The 22,523-nt window shown below is 33.6% G+C and overlaps 1 protein-coding gene across 20 annotated transcripts in view; it reads left to right on the plus strand.

Annotated features, from left to right (window-relative positions):
* TCF7L2 (transcription factor 7 like 2) overlaps positions 1-22,523 on the plus strand; it is a 227,739-nt gene that overhangs the window by 192,878 nt on the left and 12,338 nt on the right. For 8 of the 20 annotated variants that reach the window (XM_070946078.1, XM_070946084.1, XM_070946068.1 and 5 more), the window contains exons 6-10: positions 934-1,036; positions 3,371-3,457; positions 13,792-13,932; positions 15,243-15,402; positions 16,465-16,584. In XM_070946078.1, the coding sequence (XP_070802179.1) occupies positions 934-1,036; positions 3,371-3,457; positions 13,792-13,932; positions 15,243-15,402; positions 16,465-16,584 (611 nt within the window). The remainder of the gene's footprint in view (positions 1-933; positions 1,037-3,370; positions 3,458-13,791; positions 13,933-15,242; positions 15,403-16,464; positions 16,585-22,523) is intronic. The other 12 variants (XM_070946069.1, XM_070946075.1, XM_070946074.1 and 9 more) reach the window with 3 other exon arrangements.

Here is a 22,523-nt window from a genome sequence, read left to right on the forward strand (position 1 = left end):
ATTTTCAAGTTATTAGGAAATGCCAGCAGGGTTGAAGACAGATGAATCTGAAAGGCCTGGTGTTCCAAAAGATAGATGCTTTGACAGAGAAGGCATTCTTCTTGCCACCCTTCCCCCCAAGATGGCACTGTTTGATGGACAAGATTTGAATCATGTCTACCCTGTCAATTTTAATAGAATGGACAGAAACAATTGGAAAAATACACCATCCTTTTGAGCACATGGAAGTCTACCAACCCTGGTTGCATTCCTCTTTGCTACCAACTCATTATTTGTACTCATGCTGCCCGATCAAATGTGTGGACTGGGATTACAAATACGTCATTTAGTTCCTTAATTAATATTGTAGTAAACTTAAATGTTTTAAACATTTTAAAACTTTATAGTATACAGGAAAGATACTCAAGTAATTGAAAGGAAGTATTAATATGCAGCAAATAACAGATGACACTATCCCATCTCCTTGAAGATGGTTGAAGATTGGTTCATCCTCTTGTCATCAAGGTTGTAAAGTTTTAAAACAAGCAAAAACTGGAACAAATTTATCCATGCAAGATGAGAAAGAAATTTTAAGGAAAAAGACATCACATCATAAGATGATCTTATTTTAAAAAATACCTCTTCAGTTATTAAAGGTATGGATAAAAAGAGCAACACACCTGATGGCACAAAATGGAGGTAGAGTGGGAGCTTTAGCCTTGTAAAGTTTGCACAACAAAGACCTCTATGGTCTTTGAATGTGGAGAAGAAGACAGATCAATTGTCTACTTCTGTAGTATTATACTAAACAGGTTGTTCTGGGAAAGAAGACCAGTCAGTAATGGGTAGCACTCATGGCATAGAAATTAGGATTGTGTGCTACCTCCTTCATTTTTCTCTTTTTATGCTTTGCCCTGACCCAATTTTATGATGTTTCCTTTTCCTCTTTCCTAGGAATTCCACGGCCTCCACACCCTCCAGATATATCTCCTTATTATCCGCTATCACCGGGCACTGTAGGACAAATTCCCCATCCGCTAGGATGGTTAGTACCACAGTAAGCAGTTCCATTTTCTTATTTTTTTTTATTTTTCATTGTTTATGTATAAGTGTATTTGTGAATATATACATAAAAGGGGATGTTTATTATGATTATTTCCTTTGCCTGAAATGTGCATTTGAAAATAAACATGTTTGCCAGCTGCCAATTTATGACACTGAGAAATCAATAATTTGGTCAATAAAGATTAAATGATGGGACATAGAATATTAAATAAGAATGATGTGCAGCTTTTAATTTGTTTTAATTTCTGGTGATCCATGAAATGTTTATTTCAAATGTTAGTACTAAGTATTGGAAATAAAATTTCCAGGATAGTTTAATATTAGCAGTTTGCTAATTTTGATAGTCATTTTTTATGATTCTTAATACTTCCCTAAAGATAAATTATTTTCATGTCTTGAAATATTTTTTATTTTTATGAAACATGTTTCAAACTTTAAGAGGGAGCTACATGACTGGATAGGGGAACTATTGATAAAGAAAACAAACTTTTTAAAATGTGTAAATAACATGAAAATTAATCAAGGACTCCAATTTTAATCAGAGTGTTTATTGCCTTTTTAAAGCTATGTAATGACAACTTTACAGTAGTTCATCAACTTGACATGACTCAGGACATGAGGATCACACTAGAAATATTCAATCAATATTTTCAGTCTCTTACTTAGCAATAAACAAAACAAAAAAGGAGAAGTTATCAAACATTATGTGTTTGGCATGTAAAATAGTCTAACACATTTAGTCTAATTCTCCATAGCAAATAATTCTTAGCACATACTTGTTCCATTCTACTTACTACAACATGCTCAAAATAAGAGAGGCTCAATAAATTGTGCAATTCTTCATATAATTTATATTTCAACATTTTTAGCATGTTTAGCTTTTGCTCATTATTTTCCTGATTTTTGAATTTTCTAATTTTTAGCTTTAAATTATCTTCTATGACTAATAATATCTGCATGGCAAACCTATATTTCATATCTATGTGACACATTCCTTTGCATATTAATAATGCAAATAATGTAAATTATTGCATAAAATTATACAAATTATTATTAATGTTTTATTTTCAATAAGAATAAGGTTGTCAGCTGCTTTACACAATAAATGGCTTTCACCGAGCTAACCTCTATAAAGTTATTTATTATTATATTTTGTGAAAGGCTTCTTCTTGACATTATGCGAGCTATTTTTATTTTATAGATGAAAAGTATGATCCAGAGACTGAAGAAAATTAATGATTTTTATACCAGAGAAAATTAACAAATGAAAAAAGCAATGCATTTCTATACAGTAGCAAGATTCTACAATGTTTTATTTCATTGGCTATCTCTGTAGCATATATCTTCATGAATCACTTCTCAGAAAAAAAGAAATAAATTAATATTTAACAGCTTTATCTCTGGTTATATTTACATAAAACACATTATTGTATTTCTACAACATTCATGGTAAAAAAAAATCCTCAATACCAAATACTTTAAAAATATGATTAGTCTACTTATCTCTTTATGCTTTTTTGACCAATTTACATTTAACAAACATGGGATCCACTCCATACCAAAACAAATTGGATGTATTTAGGATATTAATAGTACCAACAACAATAACAATACATACACAGACAAAATATTTTCCATTCAGTTCAAACATTTGAAATACAGATGAAAAATAACATAGCACAGACAAATAAACCTCAGTCAGAAAAATCTATGAAGCTTTCATAAAAATGCTGTTTGGTATATTGCTGTATTTTTTAATTATTGTAATGAGGTATGATTGTCTATTGGTTACCCACAATACTTCTTGGGGACTCTCCCCTGGTAACTCTTGTCAACACTTGTTAATCTGACAAAAGGCTACAAATTAAGCTCTGTTAATTTAATGTTTTCTCACCGAGATCTAAATACCAAAAGAGGCCCAAAGCGCAACTGAAGTCCTTTGATTCACTGTACTTTATTTTGGTATAAATTTACATTCATTATTGTTTTCCTTTGGATGTGTAGCCCTCAATTAGTGTGATGGCTCCATTAAAGCAAGCAAGACTTCGCCTTTAATTATTACAACAAAACACCTAGTTTCAGCTTGGGGAGAGGGTCTCTATTGACATAAGCAGAGGTTATAAAATTTAATTAGCCATTCGTATCAGATTTATGGCATTCAAATTGTTCTGAGTTTCTTTCCTTTGATCTGTTGCTGTACAATCCCCAAGATTTTTGTTCCAATCAAATGAGAATAAAACTTACTGGGCAGAGAACTTTATTTTTATTTTTTTAAAATCCCCTATAATTCTTATTTTTTTACTCATTTCCTTCCCTATCTTTCTAGGCAAGGTCAGCCAGTCTATCCAATCACAACTGGAGGATTCCGACATCCTTATCCCACTGCTTTAACCGTCAATGCTTCTATGTCAAGGTGAGTTCAAAATACCTGGGTCTAAGATATGGGTCAACTGCTACTTCCATTTATTATTCATTTTGAATGACAAAGCTTTGCTAAATCATATGCCTTAATTATACACTGATCTCCCCAATTAATATGAAAAACTATCCTCCATTGTTTTCCATTAAAAAAACTCTATCATATATAATGAAATACTGTGATTAGAAGTTAATTTGTTTTAACTGATAGCTACAGTAACTGGAGGAAAACAGTTTACTAACCCTAGGATATTAAGAAGCCAGGAGCTTATGCTCTTACACATTTTGTTTTCCCAGTGGCCTCTTCCTTCTAACATGGTGAAGAACAGAAGCAATCTACTTATTTTGCTGTTAGAAGGGTGTTAAAATTTCTCCTCATTCCCAAATATTTTTATTTCAGATAAAAAGACCCACCTGATCCTCTAATGATTAAGAGATATATTTATTTTCTTTTCCCCAAACTCCAATTAATTTCACCTAATTTTCCAAGAGATGATAGTTTATTTACAAACTGCTTGGTAGGGCTATGTTTAAGTAATCACTAATTGCTCCTAATGATAGTTTTATTTTCTGTTCATCTGATTTTCAGTCCAGTTAATTAAATCGGTGGAGGTTTAGACTTTCCTGATGGGCTAAATCAGCTAATCCATTTTGTTGATGGCTCGGAATTGAATTAGCATGTATTACATAGCAAGGATCTAGATTCAACCTCATGTCTCTGAAGGCTAGACAGCAGAAGGGGAAGAGTCTTAAAAATAGCAGGGATTTGAAGAAGTAGAAAGGAAGGCTTTTTCCATTTGGCCAATGGAAAAAGCCAAATAAACAAATTCTATCTGCAAACACATTATTAAAATTCCATGCTCTGTTGTTATTTTCTATTAATTTTGTATATGTGTAAAAAATAAGCAGATCTGAAAAGATGTCATTGACTTCAGTTTAATTGTTATCAGTGAGGTTGTTCTATTTATTTTGTTTAGTTCTCAGGAGAGGGAAACGTGAGAGAAAGGGGGACAATATATTCCTCAGCTATGCCTTTATGAAAGAGAGCTAGTTAGAAGGGGTATACAGAAAACCAAATACATTATTGTGATAAGGGGATGACAGAAGTACAAGTCTATTATACTTACAACAGTTATAAGAATTGTATGCTCCTTGCCCTACTCTGGCACATCCTTTGATATTCATTCTATTCAGCAGCAGGGCCAGGACTTCTCAGAATTAAGTGATGGGTCATTATACTTTAAACACCACCGAGAAGCCTAGATTGGCAATTAAACAGCACTTGCTGACACTCGCTTGTGCCACTCCGTGACCCCCTTTAGATTGAGATGTTGAAGCTCGGGGCCCTCAGCCTGCTAAATTGGTCGTAGGCACTTCTCCTGACGAGGGTTGGCTCTGAAATCTGCCAGCTTCAAAGGGAGCAAGATCATGTATAAAGCATAATGTGGGTGCACCATGGTTCAGGAAAAAAAATAAAATAAAATGAGGCAGGAATAGATGAAATGTTACGAGTGCAAGGGGAAAATGAGAGGATAATGACAAACCCAATGCAACTCAAAGCAGAATAGTTGCATGGAAAAATGCATCCCACTGCTTGTGCATAAAATCAAGGCAGGCAGATGACATCCAGTTAACAGAAACATGTCAACAGTGAAATAAAGTGAGAGTGAATAAGAGAGATAAGCCCCTGAGACAGCCGGGAACAAAAAATTAGTTGTCCTTAACAAGTTACAGCTCATCATTATATTCTGGCTTGGAGCCATAAAAGCAGACAGGGTATATAATGAGCTACTTAGAATTTTTACAATGTTTATTGCAATTCGGATAGATGCTGGTCTGCCAGAAGAGAGTCAAAGTCATAGGATCTCACTCTGTCTTATGTTCTTATATAATGTATAGAGTACTATTCCTTACATACTGAGGAACTTAAAGAGACATAAAGCAAAACTCCATGTGTACATAGAGGCACGTGTATCACATACACAGAGAAGACATTTAAAAAATAACTTTTGGCACTTCTATTTAATATGGGGATTTTTTAAAACTATGGCCCAGTCACACAAATGGCACAGTTAATGTGCCTTTTGTGTGACTGGGTCATAGTTTTGAAAAATGTGACTTTAACGATTAATGTTGCTTTTATTATATTGCCATATTGTAATGAATACAGATAGTCTTTGACTTACAACAGTTTGTTTAGTGGCTGTTCGAAGTTATAACGGCACTGAATAATGTGACTTATGACTGTTTTTCATACTTAACCGCCATTGCAACATCCATGTGGTCATGTGATCAAAATTCAGTGTTGTTTTTTTTGGCAACAGACTTGTATTTATGACAGTTGCAATGTCCTGGGATCATGTTATCCTCTTTTGCAACCTTCTGTCAAGCAAAATCAATAGGAAAGCCAGATTCACTTAACAACCATTTAACTAACTTAAAAACTGCAGTGATTCACTTAACAAGTGTGGCAAGAAAGGTCATAAAATGGGGCAAACTCACTTAACAAATGTTTCGCTTAGCAACAAAAATGTTGGGCTTAATTGTGGTCATAGCTTGAGAACTACCTGTAATTCTGTTGGTTAATATTTAATACTTTTGACACTGTGCCATCTCATTTCAATGAAAATAAGAAAGTAAAGTAAATTTCCTTTCCTGGCATTTTGATGCATATACATACATGTTTCAAAATCAACTCTTTTTTTCATCCAAAGTAAAACCATCATTGGGGAATAACACTAAACTCAGAAACTGAGTCTTAAACTTTTTAAAATCAGACAGATTTTAGTTTTGAAATTGGGAGTCGTCATTGTTTTTCAGAACATTGGAAAATCTTCTCTTCCTTTACTTCTTTGCTTCATCAATGATCTTTACTGTTTTTCCCGTCATTTAAGCATTTTCCTAAATTTAGACTTTTTCAGAGCTTTGACTATATTATTCTTCCAAGGTTAAGTTTCACAAGGTTTAGCTTCTTCTCATCATGACTTTTGCCTAAGATTTTCCCAGAGTGAATTAGGAAAAAAGTTATAGGTAGAAAATTGTGTGAATTTTTCCTTTTCATTCAAATGGGGGAAAAAATCCTGTCCTAATGACACTAAGATAAAGAATTCAATGCATTATTACAGTCAGAGTTTAAAGTATACTGTTTAATACAGGCCCATTTGTTGTGTGCTGAAAGCTCAGTTCCAAAATTCCCAAAGGCCACATTCCCGGGGAACAATTCTGAAAGATTCCAGGTTGGAGAAGGGCGTATTTCTACATAGATAATAATAATAATACACATTTTCTCCTTATACAGCAAAATGTAATTGCAACATCATCTGTTTTTAGCAGTAATATAGCTAGTTCTTCCCACTCTTATCAAAAATCAGACAGAAATGAATTAAATAGCTCCTTTTTTGTTATCACCTTGTTTTAGGATATGTCCAATAACTCTTCATCACCTTTTATTTTTCTTCCTTGTTCAACCAGTTTGCCATAATTTGACTTTCCAAACTTGCTTTTAAAATTAACACATCTGTCTTACTGTTGATCCTTTTGTCTACAAGCTTTTTAAAAGTTAAGAACTATTTAAGATAATACAACCTTCATAAAAATAGTTTAGGTTTGGTACCATGTTTTTTCCTTTATGGAAAAAAGTCTAACCCTAACCCTTAGGTTTTGACATTCAACTAAGAGAATCTACTGCTTATCCACATTGTTAAAGGAACGCAATTGAAAAAACAAGCAAATATTTTTTCAAGGTATCAATAAAACTACACCCAATTTGCCATAGTCAACCATGATCCAAAAGAGATTGGACAACCATTTGTCTGAAATGGTATAGGGTTTCTCGCTAAGCAGGGACTTGGACTAGAAGACCTCCAAAGTGCCTTCTAACTCTGTTATTCTGTTACTCTTTAATCTGGAATTGAAAGCTTTTTCTTTTCATTTTCTATTCTCTGTCCTCTTTCAATCTCTTCTTCCTATCCCATTTGTTTTTATATATGTCAAAGAATGTGAATCCTTTCTGAGGAAATGACTCGTTAGGTGATGAGGTATACCCATGTACTGAAATAAGATCTTAGATGTTTTTCATCATTTTCCACAAGAGTTTTACCTGTGGAAATGGATTTTCCATGTTCACAGGTGGAGATAGTTTTTGCTTTATTCAGTAAGGTTTGTTTCTGTGAATTATTGTAGTGGGTTGCACCTTCAGCCAGATATTTAGGACTTGGTTTGGCAATTTTATTCCCCTTTCCAGCCCTTCCAAAGGACCAGGTAGGTAGGTTTTCTTGTTTTATGGTGTTAAAAATATTGTTCCATGATGTAACCTGCTCCAAGTAAAGCTGTCTTTTACAACTTTTTCTATTTTCATTGTCAGTGCCAATGGTGTTCAAGTGGTGCTCCAGATACTGACATAATATATGTGCGGATCCAAGCAGTGTGGCATTTTGTAACTGACAGATGGAAATTTTGTCAATGTAGATATTTTATAAGTGCCATCCCACATTTTTTGGTATTGTACCTAGTGTGTTAATAACCAATGGCACACCATGGCCACTTAATGCCATAATCTTTCAATTTAAATTTTCTTATCTTGTTATCTGCTGCAATTCTTTGTCTTCTATTTTAATATTTCCTGGCATTACCATCTCAATTATCCACATTTTCTTCTTTTCAAGCATAATAAAATCTAGTGTGTTATAAGCCAAGACTTTATCAGTTTGTATTTGGAAATCCTACAATATTTTAACCTGTTCATTTTCTACTACTTTTAAAACTATTTCTCATCGTTTTTATTAGTGGCATGAGATTTTTACTGATATTTCAGTGAATTATTTAAGTGATTGCGTTATGTTACTGTTTATAGTCAGTATATAGAATCTTCTTAAATAAGTTGAGTTGAGATGATCTACTGTTTCTTCTCCTTTTTTGCACAATTTGCACTTTGAATCATTTGACAATTTTTCAATTCTGGCCTTGATTGCATTGAATAGCTTGATTGTTTGAATAGCTTGCTTTTGAGCAGGCAAAAGAAAGACTTTGGTTTCTTTTCTTCTTCTTTTCTGTTTGTAAACCACTGCCCGGTTTAATCTTTAACATCTTCTCTCTCAATCTTTTATAGAAATTGATCATGCAATGCTTTTTTTTTTTGCCAGCATTCTGTTCTAGTTTTTATTACATCGTTTTGATATTCATGTTTTGTTTCCTGCACATTTACTAAGTATTTATCGTTCAGTAAATTTTTAACTTGCATCAATGTTTCTTCTTGGCCAATCTCCTGATGATTTGGCCATTTGGCATTTAAACTCCATTACTATACAGGATTTTATCCACTTTATTCTTACATGAACACATTTCTATAGTCTCAATTCCTTCGCAAAATCTGTACTAATAATTCTTACCATATTTGTCAAATTCTATATCATATATTTGGATTTCTATTTCTGATTTTTCAGAAAGCTTCAGATAATCCTGATAAAGCAAATGTCAGATTTTATTATCAGTTTTGGCTGCTTGGTAGCCAAGAATTGTTTTCTTTAATATTAATAAAAATGAGATCATAGCAATGACAAGTAATAATTAATGTCAGGAAAGATATTTATCCTAAATCCCAAGGCCAAATTTATTATTATGTTTGTCAAATGGTCAGTCAGATGTTCAGACTGGATTTTGCATTTTGATACATCTATTGAGTCCTTCCTCAGGACCTGGAAGAGGGAGATGATGTTGTTTGTTGATATTAAAAGTAATGTTGCAGGATGTAAACTGTTCCAAAAATTATTATTATGGTTGGTGACATAGTCAACTAGATGTTTAGATTGGAATTGGCATTTTTATCCACCTAAAGTCCTTCCCAAGGACCTGGGATAGGCAGATGTAGTTGTTTGATGGTATTAAAGATATTTTTACAGAAATATGAGCTATTGAAAGTAAATTTGTAATTAACTTATGGTGATTTTGGTGTTCAACTGGTGCTCCAAATGTTATCTGTTCACAACAATATGAAATCACAACTTCCAGTTATTTAGTTGGTTTTGTTTTCATGAACATAAAGCTTCCCAAGAAACTAGGATGCTGTATTAGCATAATATATCTACAGTTCCAAGCAATATTGCCTTTTGCAATTGACAGGTGAAAATTTGCATATTTTCAAAGTGGAAAAAATTATAAAATTCCAGGACTTGCAGATCAAAATTGAAATGAAAAAACTTGTAATAATAATAGAAGTGGTGGAGAAAAGAGCAAGGAAAATCAAGAATTGTTCAGCACTCAGTGAAGATGAAGTGCATATTGTTTGGCTGTAACCCATTCATTGCCTAGCCATTTAACAACATACCAAAAGGAATTGAAGTTGAAGATTACTTAACATCTGGTAAAATCTACTTGATAATGAAAGATCCAGCAAAAGGGGCAGCACCAGGCAACTACAGGCCAATTACCTGCTTGCCAACGAATTTCAAATTGTTAATTAGTCTGGTTGGCTGATGCAGTCCAACATTATCAAGTTGAAAACAAGCTCTTTCCACCTAAGCAGAAAGGAAATTGCTCAAAAGACCAGTTTCCAACAGACAAGATCATTTTGAAAAACTGCAAGAGAAGGAAGATCAACTTGAATGTACAGATAGTGCTCAACTTACAATGGGAAGCTTAACAGTCACAACATTCACGTAACAAAAAGACTGTAAAATTGGTCATGGTCATGTGATGACGTGCTTGTTGACTGTCATGAGTTATTACTATAATTGTGGGCTCAATTATGGTCAGAAGGTGAGAACTATCTTAATTTGGATTGATTACAAGAAGGTATTTGACTCCCTGACATATGATTAGATAATCAGGTGCCTAGAAATATCAAGTCAATAGAAATTTTGGAAGCTTTGTGCAAAGTTTAATTGCAGAATGGAAGACACAGTTTCTAATCAATGCTGATAGATGGAAGAGATTAGTGTCAAGAGATGAATCTTTTAAGCAGACTCACTATCGCTGTTACTGTTTGTTAATGCACTGATTCATCTATGTACAATACTGAACAGGGCAAGCCATGGCTATAAAATATCAAAGTGTTTTGTCAGATAGCAGAGGATTTAGAGGTGAGTTTATAGACATGGAGTGAGGTATGGAATGAAGAAGTATTTGGTTGTGTTTTAAAAGACAGTGATAAGTTGCTAGTGTTGAATATACTTAGTTGTGATGAAGGAGGAAATTTCTTAATACTGCAGTGGAGGTTAGGCTGGACAAATATACCACCCTTACCATCAACAGGGAAAAAAAATACTGAAAACTGAAGTAATCCAGATGTCCTATGGAAATAACATCAAGAGTATGAATGAAGATGATCACTAAAAATACCTGGGAATCTTTCAAGTTAACAACATCAAACATGTTGAAGTCAAGAAGAAGATTAGTAGTGAATATCTCAGAAGAATGAAGAAATCTTTAAGTCTAACCTCACTGGTGAAACACCATCAAGTTAATAAACAGCTGGGCAACACCAGTCATTAGATATACATCTGGATTATTAGATTGAGCTTGAACCTAAGTAAAAGCTCTGAATAGGAAGACCAGAAAAATAATGATAATGAATCATGTCCTTCATCCATGAAGTGATATTGACAGATTCTAATTACCAAGGAAACAAGTGTCCTTGAAAAAAGGGTATTAGAAGAATATTTGAAGGACAGCGAAGAAAATGCACTGAACCATAAAGACTGATTGAATGCTAAAAAGATCAACTGACCTGTAAGAAAGACCAAATGAATAGTACAAAAGATTCATGGCAAGGTAAAGTATTATATGGCTGATACATTTAAAAAATAATTAGCAGGGAAAGCAGATAACAATGATGGTTGAGAGTGGGCAATGGCTAAGAGCAGGAAAATGGAAGGTTAATCCTGGCTGCACAAGACCAAGCCTTAAGAATAAATATATATACAAGGTCAGAATTGAGAAGACAGCAAATGCCACCTCTGCTAAAAAGCAGAAGAAACAGAAAACCATCTAGTTAGTTGCTGCAAAATCAAACAGACCAACTACAAACAATGGCACAACAAAGTAGCAACAAGGCTACAGTGGAATATATGCAGGAAATACCTATTACTTACTTACTTACTTTCTTGCTTGCTTGCTTGCTTGCTTGCTTGCTTGCTTGCTTGCTTGCTTGCTTGCTTGCTTGCTTGCTCCCTACCTACCTAACTAACTAACTAACTAACTAATTAACTAACCAACTAAATTTATATGCCACCCATCTTGCTATCTAAAGTGATATTTGCCTGCAAGCAAGAACTGTAATAGAAAATGAAGAAGCTAAAATGCCCTGGGACTATAGAATTCAAGCATTACAAGCATCTGACACAGACTCAATTGTGGATAAGAAAGACAAAAAAGACTAGAAAGCAGACATTGGAATATCCGAAAACAGCAGAATAGGAGAGAAATAACTGAGGTGGGTGGGTGGGAGGGGGGAGAACCAAAATAGAAAGACCTGCAAAGGGAAGTAGGACAACTGTGGCAAAAATAAACAAAGATAGTACCAATTTAGATGTAATTTTGATGTAATTCCAAAACACCCAGAGCATCACTTGAACACCATCAGCATTGACAAATCACCACCAGTCAATTGGTAAAAGGCATTTTTACTTGGAATAGTTTACATCCTGTGAGAATATCTTTAATATTATTAAACAATAATATCTACCTATCTGGGGTCGTTGGGAAGGACTTGATAAATGGACAAAAATGCCCAATCTAAACAACTGAGTGATTGTGCAACCAAGCATAATAATAATAGTGTCAACCTTGTATAGTCCCATGGTTCCTTAAGGATCAATTTTGGCCACTTCAGGGAACTCTGCCATAGAGGTAAAAGCACTGTAATGCTATATACTCTGTGACATAAGAGTATAGGAAATATTTCTCTTTTCTACACAAGTCAGAATGATCCAGGACAAAAACCGTCTTTATATCCCCCAGCATGCCAACCACAATAGGGACAAACCACAGATGCAGAATTCTACTCCTATATTTTCAAGTGCCATTCATGTTGAGGTAGTTTTGTATTTTGATTCTGATTTTTTAAAAAACTATCGACAGTTGGAGTTTTATTTTATAATTTAAGGCCATGAAATTTAATGAGCTTTTGGAAAAAAAGAAACACCAATCTTCCTTTGTCAGGTGAAAAGGTGTTGCTTAAGTAAGATAGATATTTTGTTCTATTTTGATTGGTACTAGATTAATTGAACTATTTCTCTGAGATCCAAGTATTTATAAATTGACATACCCAATTAACTTATTTATTAATATAGTTATCTCCCCCCCCTCACACACACAGAAAGAAACACAAAACAACAACTACCCTATTCACCTTTTGAATATAGACTTTTGTTAGGATTTTAAGTAAATATAGTGATTGACGCTAATCAGTTATATGCTTGCAGTTATTTATTTTAAATACTAGAAAGATGAGATATTAATTTTCAGTTTCCTGAGATGTTAAACTACAATAACCATCATCTCCAATAATCTTGGTAATAATGTATGTAACATATATTCCAATATTATGGATTTTACCAATTTTTTGCTTAATTTAAAAAAAAAAATTGTTCTGTATGACTTTTTCCATTTCCCACTTATTCAAAATTGTCCTGCATTAATTCATTATTTAAGTCTGGTTGTACTATTCATGTAATATTAGATAGCTAATAATAAATAATGTAATTTATAATAAAATATACCAGGAGAATATAGATATATTCTTATTTTGTGAACTTCAGAACATATGCTTATCTTTGTAATGCTTACTCAAATGTAGTTACATAGAAATACCCACTAAATATCCTTATAAAACAAATGTCCAAAATTTTATTTTCCACTTCCAATTTTAAGTACTAATATAGCATCTAAAATAAAATATATCTAAAATAAGTATATGCATACATAATATCATATAAAAATTGCACACCTATTTTTATATTGCTTTACTATTGTACTGTTAACATTTTATTATGTGTTAATATATATAATAAAACAGCCACCTTTAATTTTCCATTTGATTTGATATTCTGGCTGAGGGTTAAATTTCTAATGCTTTATTTTTCATAATTTGCTGCAAATTAAGATGTATGCTTTATATTCAAGTGAATGAGCTGAATTTCATTGTGTTTCATGAACTAAATTGCTACTTATATGTAATTTAATGATAATTTAATACATCATATTTAAAAAAATGTATTTTGAGTAATGGTACCAAGTTTCATATGCTTTAATAGATATTCTTGTATTGTCTCTTTTATGATATGTGTGTACACACCTGTCCCCATTCATTCATTATTCTGACGATTTACACAGCTTTATCTCCTCTAGGTTCCCTCCACACATGGTCCCTCCACATCATAGTTTACATACAACTGGGATTCCTCATCCAGCAATAGTCACCCCAACAGTCAAACAAGAATCTTCCCAGAATGATGTTGGCTCACTCCATAGTTCGTAAGTTGTTGTTATTGTTGCTTACGTTTACATTGTTTACATTTAAATTTAGTTTCAAATAATGGTCTAATTTGTAGCAAGCGATGTTGGAAAGCATTTCTGTATACCATTGGGGTTGACATTGTAGAACATAGGGGGCCGGCTTAGGCTGAGTTTGATCATTGGACCAATTAGCTCAGTGATTTACAGTGATTTTCCAGGGTTTCCAGCATTAGTCTTTTAATATCCTATTGGAAACTGAGAGGGATCAAAGGATCAACCTTTGTCCTGTAAGGTTACGCTCAATCACTGACCTATTATCCATTTGTTTTAAATTTGTTTACACGAGCATTTAGGCTTTAATTAAGATCTCTGTTGACTCCTCAATCAGTGTGTTTTGTTCATAGTGAATGGATGTCAAATTATTTAGACAAAGTAGTTATTTTGCTTGGAGAGTACCTGTGAAAAGCATATTTATGCTTTTATGTGTGAAATTATATATCAGACATGCATATAGTAATTGAGTCAAGATCATAAACTGCAGTTGGAACAGTCTGGAATCTCATTTGTGTAGCTTATGGGGTATACAGCCTTAAATATTCTTTACAGTCTCATGTGTTTAATCCCAATCTATCTTTTGATCCTATCATGATTCAAGTACATTTGCTATAAAATCAGTGTATTTATTTTTCAACTTTAGAATAATCAAATGAACATTTCGTATATTTCCACCAAGCACAATCTTGTGTATAGCATGCTAAACCTTCTGTTTCTTTCCTGTATGGCTGAGGATATTTTTTTTTTCAGTTACTGATTCCTGAGACTATCCTATAAGAAAATCTTTCTCTGCTCTGAGCCATTATTGCAGCATATACACCACCCGTTTTGCTGAAATAAATGAAAAGGCAACAATGTAGTGCACCATTCTTGTCTATAGTCTTGTGAAATAATAGTACCATACTATCTTGCAGGAGCCCCATTCATTATGTGTATATTAAATAAGATGATAGATAGATAGATAGATAGATAGATAGACAGACAGACAGACAGACAGACAGACAGACAGACAGACAGACAGACAGACTTCAAACAGATTTTAACCCTGCACAATGGGATATAAATTGCACTTCTAAAAATTAAATAGAACTGTTTCCTGCATTTTATAAAACGTCCCATTTTTATACCTTGTTGAATGAATCTCATTGTAAGAATTTTTTAAAAAAACCTCTAGTTGTTGCTATGGTTTTATTTGAGAAGAGGTTAAAATATAGAATATATAATGTCGTGCAAGTTCTGTTTATATTTTTTATTATTTGTTTTCAACTGTCTAGAAAACATCAGGACTCCAAAAAAGAAGAGGAGAAAAAGAAACCACACATAAAGAAACCTCTTAATGCATTTATGTTGTACATGAAGGAAATGAGAGCGAAAGTTGTAGCAGAATGCACGCTGAAAGAGAGTGCTGCCATCAATCAGATTCTTGGTCGAAGGGTAGGTAACTAGTCAGGGTATGTATACACACCTTGAAAGATGAAACAAGCAAGATGGCTAAAATGAAAAGACACAATCCATAAACATACTTCAGGAGAGATTATACCTATCCCATGGAATGTGTAGCCTTTTTCTGACTTTGTTGGTCTAACATGATGGGCTTTTGGCATTTCCTTATGTTTTAGGGTTACATATAGATGATTATTACATCTATATGTAGTTACACTTCTACAGGATAACTAATTGCTATCTAATGTCAATAGATGTGTTTCCCTGTTTCCCTTGATTTTTAGGTTTGATTGTAATCACTGCTTTCTCATCTTCATTTGCCAGCCAAATCTGGTGCCTCCGTTCTCAAAAATATTTGGTGTGCTTTTTTATTTCTCTTGATTTTTAAAAGTACTCTAGTGGATGGATTCAATTTCTGATCCATATTTGCAGTCTCTTAGAACAGGAACATCCCATCCACAAAGTTTCAGACATCAATGCTGGAATCTCTAAATGCAAGAACCCTAAATATCTGATAAATAGATGTTTAAGAACCATCATTCAGCAACAGAACTACTAACAATGTAGAATTACTATTACTAGGTACTACTACTTCTACTATTATTTTTGTGACATTTAGCAAGCTATGATCCCCAGCGACTTCAAGACAAAATCACACAATCTTATTGGCAGTGTTTTAGGAACTGGCCATGCCTTGTTGAAGGTTAAACAGTTTACTGTGCAGGCAAACCATACATCATTGTATGGTTAGGGTTAGGGTTAGGGTTAGGGTTAGTTAGTATGATATAAAGGCTACAAAATAATTTTGTCTCACTCAAAATATAGCTTAGTACAAACCTAACCATCCTTGAGGTATTATACCTTTCATTTTTCCTAAATGGCGATTAATTAAATCTTGACTGAAGTAATAATGAAGTAGACTTTTTATCAACAACAATGTATCTATTGATATCTATTTATATGTTCTGTTGATATCTATTGATATGTTATGTAGCTTTCTAAGAAGTACTGAATACTCTTTCAATTGTGGCTTTGCTCTCTTTTTCTTTACAGTGGCATGCACTATCTAGAGAAGAACAAGCAAAATATTATGAATTAGCCAGAAAGGAGCGACAACTTCACATGCAGCTTTACCCCGGCTGGTCCGCACGGGATAACTATGTAGGTGGCTATGTAGGTAGAATTCTTTTCAGTAGTAGAGATTGTAGACAAGTACTGCTGTAATCTGCTGAAGTACGCCCACACACGAAAGACAAGGACTACCAATCCGGTAATTATAGCGGATGTTTCCGTTCTGTCACCAACTCAATTGGATACAATTGGCACCCATTCAATAGAGGTGTGTCAGTAAAGTTTTGGTGAGAACAAATTTCTTGCAGAATTTATATTCTATTAGAACTTCAATTTTTTTATACTTTACCAAAATGATAGTAACAATAATAATACAGTTCTCTTTCTATTCTCACCTTCATCTCTTTCTCCAAACCCCAAAATTGAGTGCCTTGTTGCATACCTGTGTGAGAGTATGGTGGAAAGTGGAAGAATGGCTTACCCTAGCTTCAGAGAAGGCAAAGATTTGTTGGAAGTCTTGCTCTCAAGTGGGGCTAAATAAATTATTCCACCCTCTACTGTTTTATATTTTACTTCATTGTACAATTGTCTGTCATGATCACAGTTCGTTTAAAATGATATTTGGTTACCACTTACCTTTCACTGGCTTTTGTTATTTAGCCCCTTTCTTATCTAAGTTTCCCTTTGAAAGGAATTTTTCTTTGAATTGGGAGCCTGGTTAAAGAGTGCATCATACATAATACTGACTATGTGTTAACTTTGCTGATACATTGTAAATGAACATTTTATTCTCTAGTATTCATTTAAGCTTGGCTGAAATGACTGGATGTGTATTTTGATGTAGAGGGAGGATTTGAAGATCTATATTGGATCCATCAGTCTGTATTCATGATTGTTTATTTCCATATATTTGTGACTGAAATATGAATTTATTTCATAATGTGCAATAGGAATCTCCCAGTGAAGGTATTGCATCAGTGTGGACCATTTCCAATATGAACCAATAACTTAATAAAACCAAACCAAACCAATCGCACAACTTAAACACTCCAAAAAGTGTTAATATAAATTTTAAACAGAGGCCAAGTATTTTCACTAGGAATTGGTAGAATATAAGTCAAAAATTGAGAAAAACATGTTCATTCTGTTTATATAAAACTCTCTCCTATTTTTTATCACCAAAAAATGGCTGAACTGCATGGTAGATTTGCATCTGTATTGGACAGTTATAAAACAATTAAAATAAAATGAATACATTGCCTTGTAAAGGCAGTAAAAATAAAATGATAATCTGCCTAAATTCTGAAACCAAAGAAATGAAAATGGGGGGTAAACATCCTATCGATCCATCATATCTGACCTGATTAAATAAAGAACTTTACACATTTTCTGCAGGTTGATGTAGAGTCTGATATCCTGTTTAAGCAACTGAGTTTTCAGAAAGATATAATTCAGAAGGTTCTGGTTCATAACTCTTAAGATAGCCAACTGCCAAAAAGAGGGAAAGGGAAATTTTAGAATGACATGCTATTCAAACATAAACAGTTATACAACTTAAATTGCTCTATTTATGTATCTGTAATATATGGAGGATGCCTGACTTCTTTTGCTTTTTGATAGATTTTTAGTTTCACCTCCCTTAAACAAGGAAATACCTTGTTCACATATTACACTGGCCCATTCTGCAAAATCAAATTCACTCATTCTTATTTCAGTAATTTAACAATATTTCTTAAATTCATTTTTATGAATCTGTTTGAGTCTGTGTTTCTACTTAGGTTATTTTAACAAGTTTCTACATAGAAACACATAGATTACCTATTTATATATTTATGTAAACATTTACATGGCCACCCAATCATATCAAGCATATCATCAAGCAATGTACAAGGAGTTCTGTTTCTGAGACTAGCATAGATTAAGGTTTTGTTTTAAACACTAGCAATCCATATATGGTATCAAAATGTTCACATTATCCTTTCCAAATCCATGCCTGTCCCATTTATTAAAGTTTATTCCTATTAGCTCTAGCTTTTTTCCTGCTTCTAAGCAGATAGCAGTGCTCATGACCTTCTTTGAGATAATTTCCTTTGCAACCCAAGGGTATATTAATTCCAAGTTCAAAATTGTTCCTAGGAGTTAACTGAAATTCCTTCTGCTACTGTACAGTCTGATTTCAGAAGGCCATGCTGCAAGGCTTGAAACATATTCTCCTCCTACTTCCCTATGATATTGACATATGAGCATGTTCACTGTCATAAGCATTTGGATCTTTATAGTTGTCCTTAGTGCTGTGTAATGGGATGAGCTCCCATTACTTGTCCCAGCTTCTGCCAACCTAGCAGTTTGAAAGCATGTAAAAAATACAACTAGAAAAATAGGGACCACCTTTGGTGGGAAGGAAACAGTGTTCCGTGCGCCTTTGGCATTTAGGCATGCCGGCCACATGACCACGGAGACATCTTCAGACAGCACTGGCTCTTCGGTTTTGAAACGGAGATGAGCACCGCCCCCTAGAGTTGAATGACTAGCACATATGTGCGAGGGGAACCTTTACCTTTACCTTTAGTTGTTCTTCATGTGGAACCACTGAAAATATCTTTCTATCTGAAGCTCAAAAGGAGCTGAGGCATTTCCCAGCAGCTTCAAATTCTATGTCCATCTGACATTCAAGGGGAACTTTCCTACATGTTAGGGATAGGACAACTATAAGATATGTTGGGGTTTTATCTTTTTGCAATGTTAGTTGGAATTTATTGACTTCCACAGGCTATATTTGGCTAGCATCTTTCCTATATATATAGAAAGATAATAAATGTACGATGGGTCCTCTTTGTAGTAAATAAATGGACAACTACATCCCATTCCCCTTCTATTTATACATTGCACACAGAATGACATTGGGATTTGAAGCCCTGAAAGGTTTTTATTATTCACTTTTTTATAAATCTTAGCAAAATTATATTTTAGGAACCAAATGTTTCAATAGTCAGCTTTGAGCCACTAACTTTTGCCATCTGAAATAAGAATTATATGAACACTAGAAAAGGTATCATTGGTTTGTTTTCCCCCAAAAAAATTCAATTTTAGTTCAGTTAGAAGAGATCTTAAACTACCAATATATGTATACCATTAGCTATTTTTATTTCCCTAATGAAATGCATAATATTCAGTGAAATTCACAGTGAGAACAATACAATGTACCTGAAGACTCATACAATATAAGGACATTTTTATATTCCAAATAACAGTAAGATGCTTAAAATCAATGGAACAGCATAGCAGACATGTTGTACAATGATCAGTGTTTAGGCATTTCAATTCATATTTGTTAAAGAAATAATGAATTCAAGGTAAAGTACTCATTAAAATTATTGCTTGGTATTTGTAAAGAAATTTGTAAAGAAATAAAATTTGCTGTGAAGAAATATGAATAAAGTGACAGAAGATAAAAATTTATAAAATGAATGCCAGTATTTGTTTCTGGTTTCCTGTTTTAAAAGGACACAAGAAACTAGAAAAAAGAAATATAAAATGATCAAAGAAACAGTCTTTGCAAAAATAGCTTTCAGAGGTTATGATTTTATGTTAAGAAATATAACAAAAGGATTAATAAGAAAGGAATTTATAAAATTATGACAATAATGTAGAGCCTTGGTAGTACAGAGGTTTAAGGCACCCTGTTATTAAGCTTATTAAGACCAGCTGCCTGCAATTACTGCAGGGTTCGAATCTCGCCAAGGCTCAAGGTTGACTCAGCCTTCCATCCTTTCTAAGGTAGGTGAAATGAGGACCCAGTTTGTGGGGGCAAAAGCTGACTTTGTATAAATATAGAAAAAGGATGAAGGCTATTGCTGAGCACATTGTAAGCCGCCCTGAGTCTTCGGAGAAGGGCGGCATATAAATCAAATTAAAAAAAAAATAAAATAAAATAATGGAAGAAGAAAGAAAAAGAGGAACTATAAGGAATTCTTATAGTACAGTATTAACATATGTCATTTTGTTTTCTACTAGTTAAAACAGTTGCACCTTAATTTAGCAGTAATCAATTTAATGGGTTTTAAATTAATTGGACAAAAAATGAGTTCATACTTCACCATTATTTAGCAGACAATCACTCAGGTTTAATGGATAAATCTAAAATTTGTCTGGACAATTTACATATATTGTAATTATGCAAACTATGAACATTTCAAATTTAATGGACATTTGTGTTTAGCACAAATATCCTTTCTGTCAAACAGGCCATTAAATAGAGGATATATTATACAGGTAGTCCTTAACTTACAACCATACTTGAACTTAAAACTTTTCTTGCTAAATGAGACAGCTTTTCAGTGAGCTTTGTCCCATTTTACAACCTTTCTTGCTCCAGTTGTTAAGTGAATCACTACAATTATTAAATTAGTAACATGGTTGTTAAGTGAATCTGGCTTTCCAAATGACATTGCTTGTCAGAAAGTTACAAAAGCTAAACTCCAGGAGGTTGCAACCATCATATATATGAGTCAGTTGCCAGGCATCTGAATTTTGTTCATGTCACCATAGGGATGCTGCACTGGATATAAGTGTGAAAAATGATGATATGTCACTTTTTTCAATGACGTAACTTTGAATGGTCACTAAATAAACTGTTTCAAGTTGTGGAATACCTATATTGTTTTTTAAAGTTGATCAATATTTTCGATAACACATATAATGGCTGCCATAAACCTCTGAACATTGGAAAGCAAGAGCACAATAATTGAAAATCCACCCCTTGTGATTATGAATTTTGAACAGAAAAAATAGAAAATAGAGATTTATCTAATCACATAAAGCAGTTCTTTTAAGTTACATATTTCTTATGTCTCCAATATATAGTGTAGAAATACATCTTTATTTTCAATGTTCCATGAGTTCTCGACGTAATATATTCAATACCAATTAATATACTATGGTATATTTAGTACCAAAGCATGTTAATTTAATATAGTGTAATTAAAGTATATTACACTACACACTATAATAATCTTGTTGTTAGTTGCAAAGTTGTGTCTGATCCATTGCAACCCCATGGACAATGTTCCTCCAGGCCTTCCTGTCCTCTACCATCCTCTGGAGTCCATTTAAGCTCACTCCTACTGCTTCAGTGATTCCACCAGCCACCTCATTCTCTGTCGTTCCCTTCTTCTTTTGCCCTCAATCTTTCCCAGCATTAGGCTCTTCTCCAGTGAGTCCTTCCTTCTCATTAGGTGGCCAAAGTATTTGAGTTTCATCTTCAGGATCTGGCCTTCTAAAAAGCAGTCAAGGTTGATCTCCTTTAGGACTGACCAGTTTGATCGCTTTGCAGTCCAAGGGACTCGCAGGACTCTTCTCCAGCATCATAGTTCAAAGGCCTCAATTCTTTGGCGCTCAGTCTTTCTTACGGTCAAACTTTCACAGCCATACATTGCAACTGGAAAAACCATAGTCTTGACTATACGCATTTTTTTTGGCAGGGTGATGTCTCTGCTTAGATATGTCTAAATACTAAGTAAGAAAAATATAGTTTATATAATTTTTGATGAATTTACAGCTGCAAATAAAAAAATTGTTCATTAAATGACATCTTCACATTCCTACCATGTTTTCCTACCTTTGGAGGGAAATGTCCACAGCATTCGTCCTCCTATTGGCATGAGAGAAGTTGAAATGGTGGGACATTTATATCAATACTCTCCTCATTATGGAGACTGCCATTTCATATACTATATGCTGTGCCTATTTTAATAAAAATATCAAAATTGGATGATCATTTCAGAACCCTCTCAGATTAGAATGTAGCTGTTTTGATATCATGACCAAATCTTGTGCAACTGCTATTACAGAGTGAAGGCATTTGGCCAAATTGAATTTTATTGCTGTTACTTTGCTATTTTTTATTTAAAATCGATGTATATGATCCAGTGTATTGTAGCATTTAGTGTATTTTATAGTTGCCAGTCAAAAACAATTTTGCCAATCAGTCCAATTTTATTCATTAGGCGTTACTGATTAAGAATTGCAACAAAATGTGGCAG

Source organism: Pituophis catenifer, unplaced genomic scaffold (genome assembly GCF_029215685.1).
Source record: "Pituophis catenifer annectens isolate HBS135680 unplaced genomic scaffold, rPitCat1.0.hap2 SCAF_6, whole genome shotgun sequence".
Lineage (NCBI taxonomy): Eukaryota > Metazoa > Chordata > Lepidosauria > Squamata > Colubridae > Pituophis > Pituophis catenifer.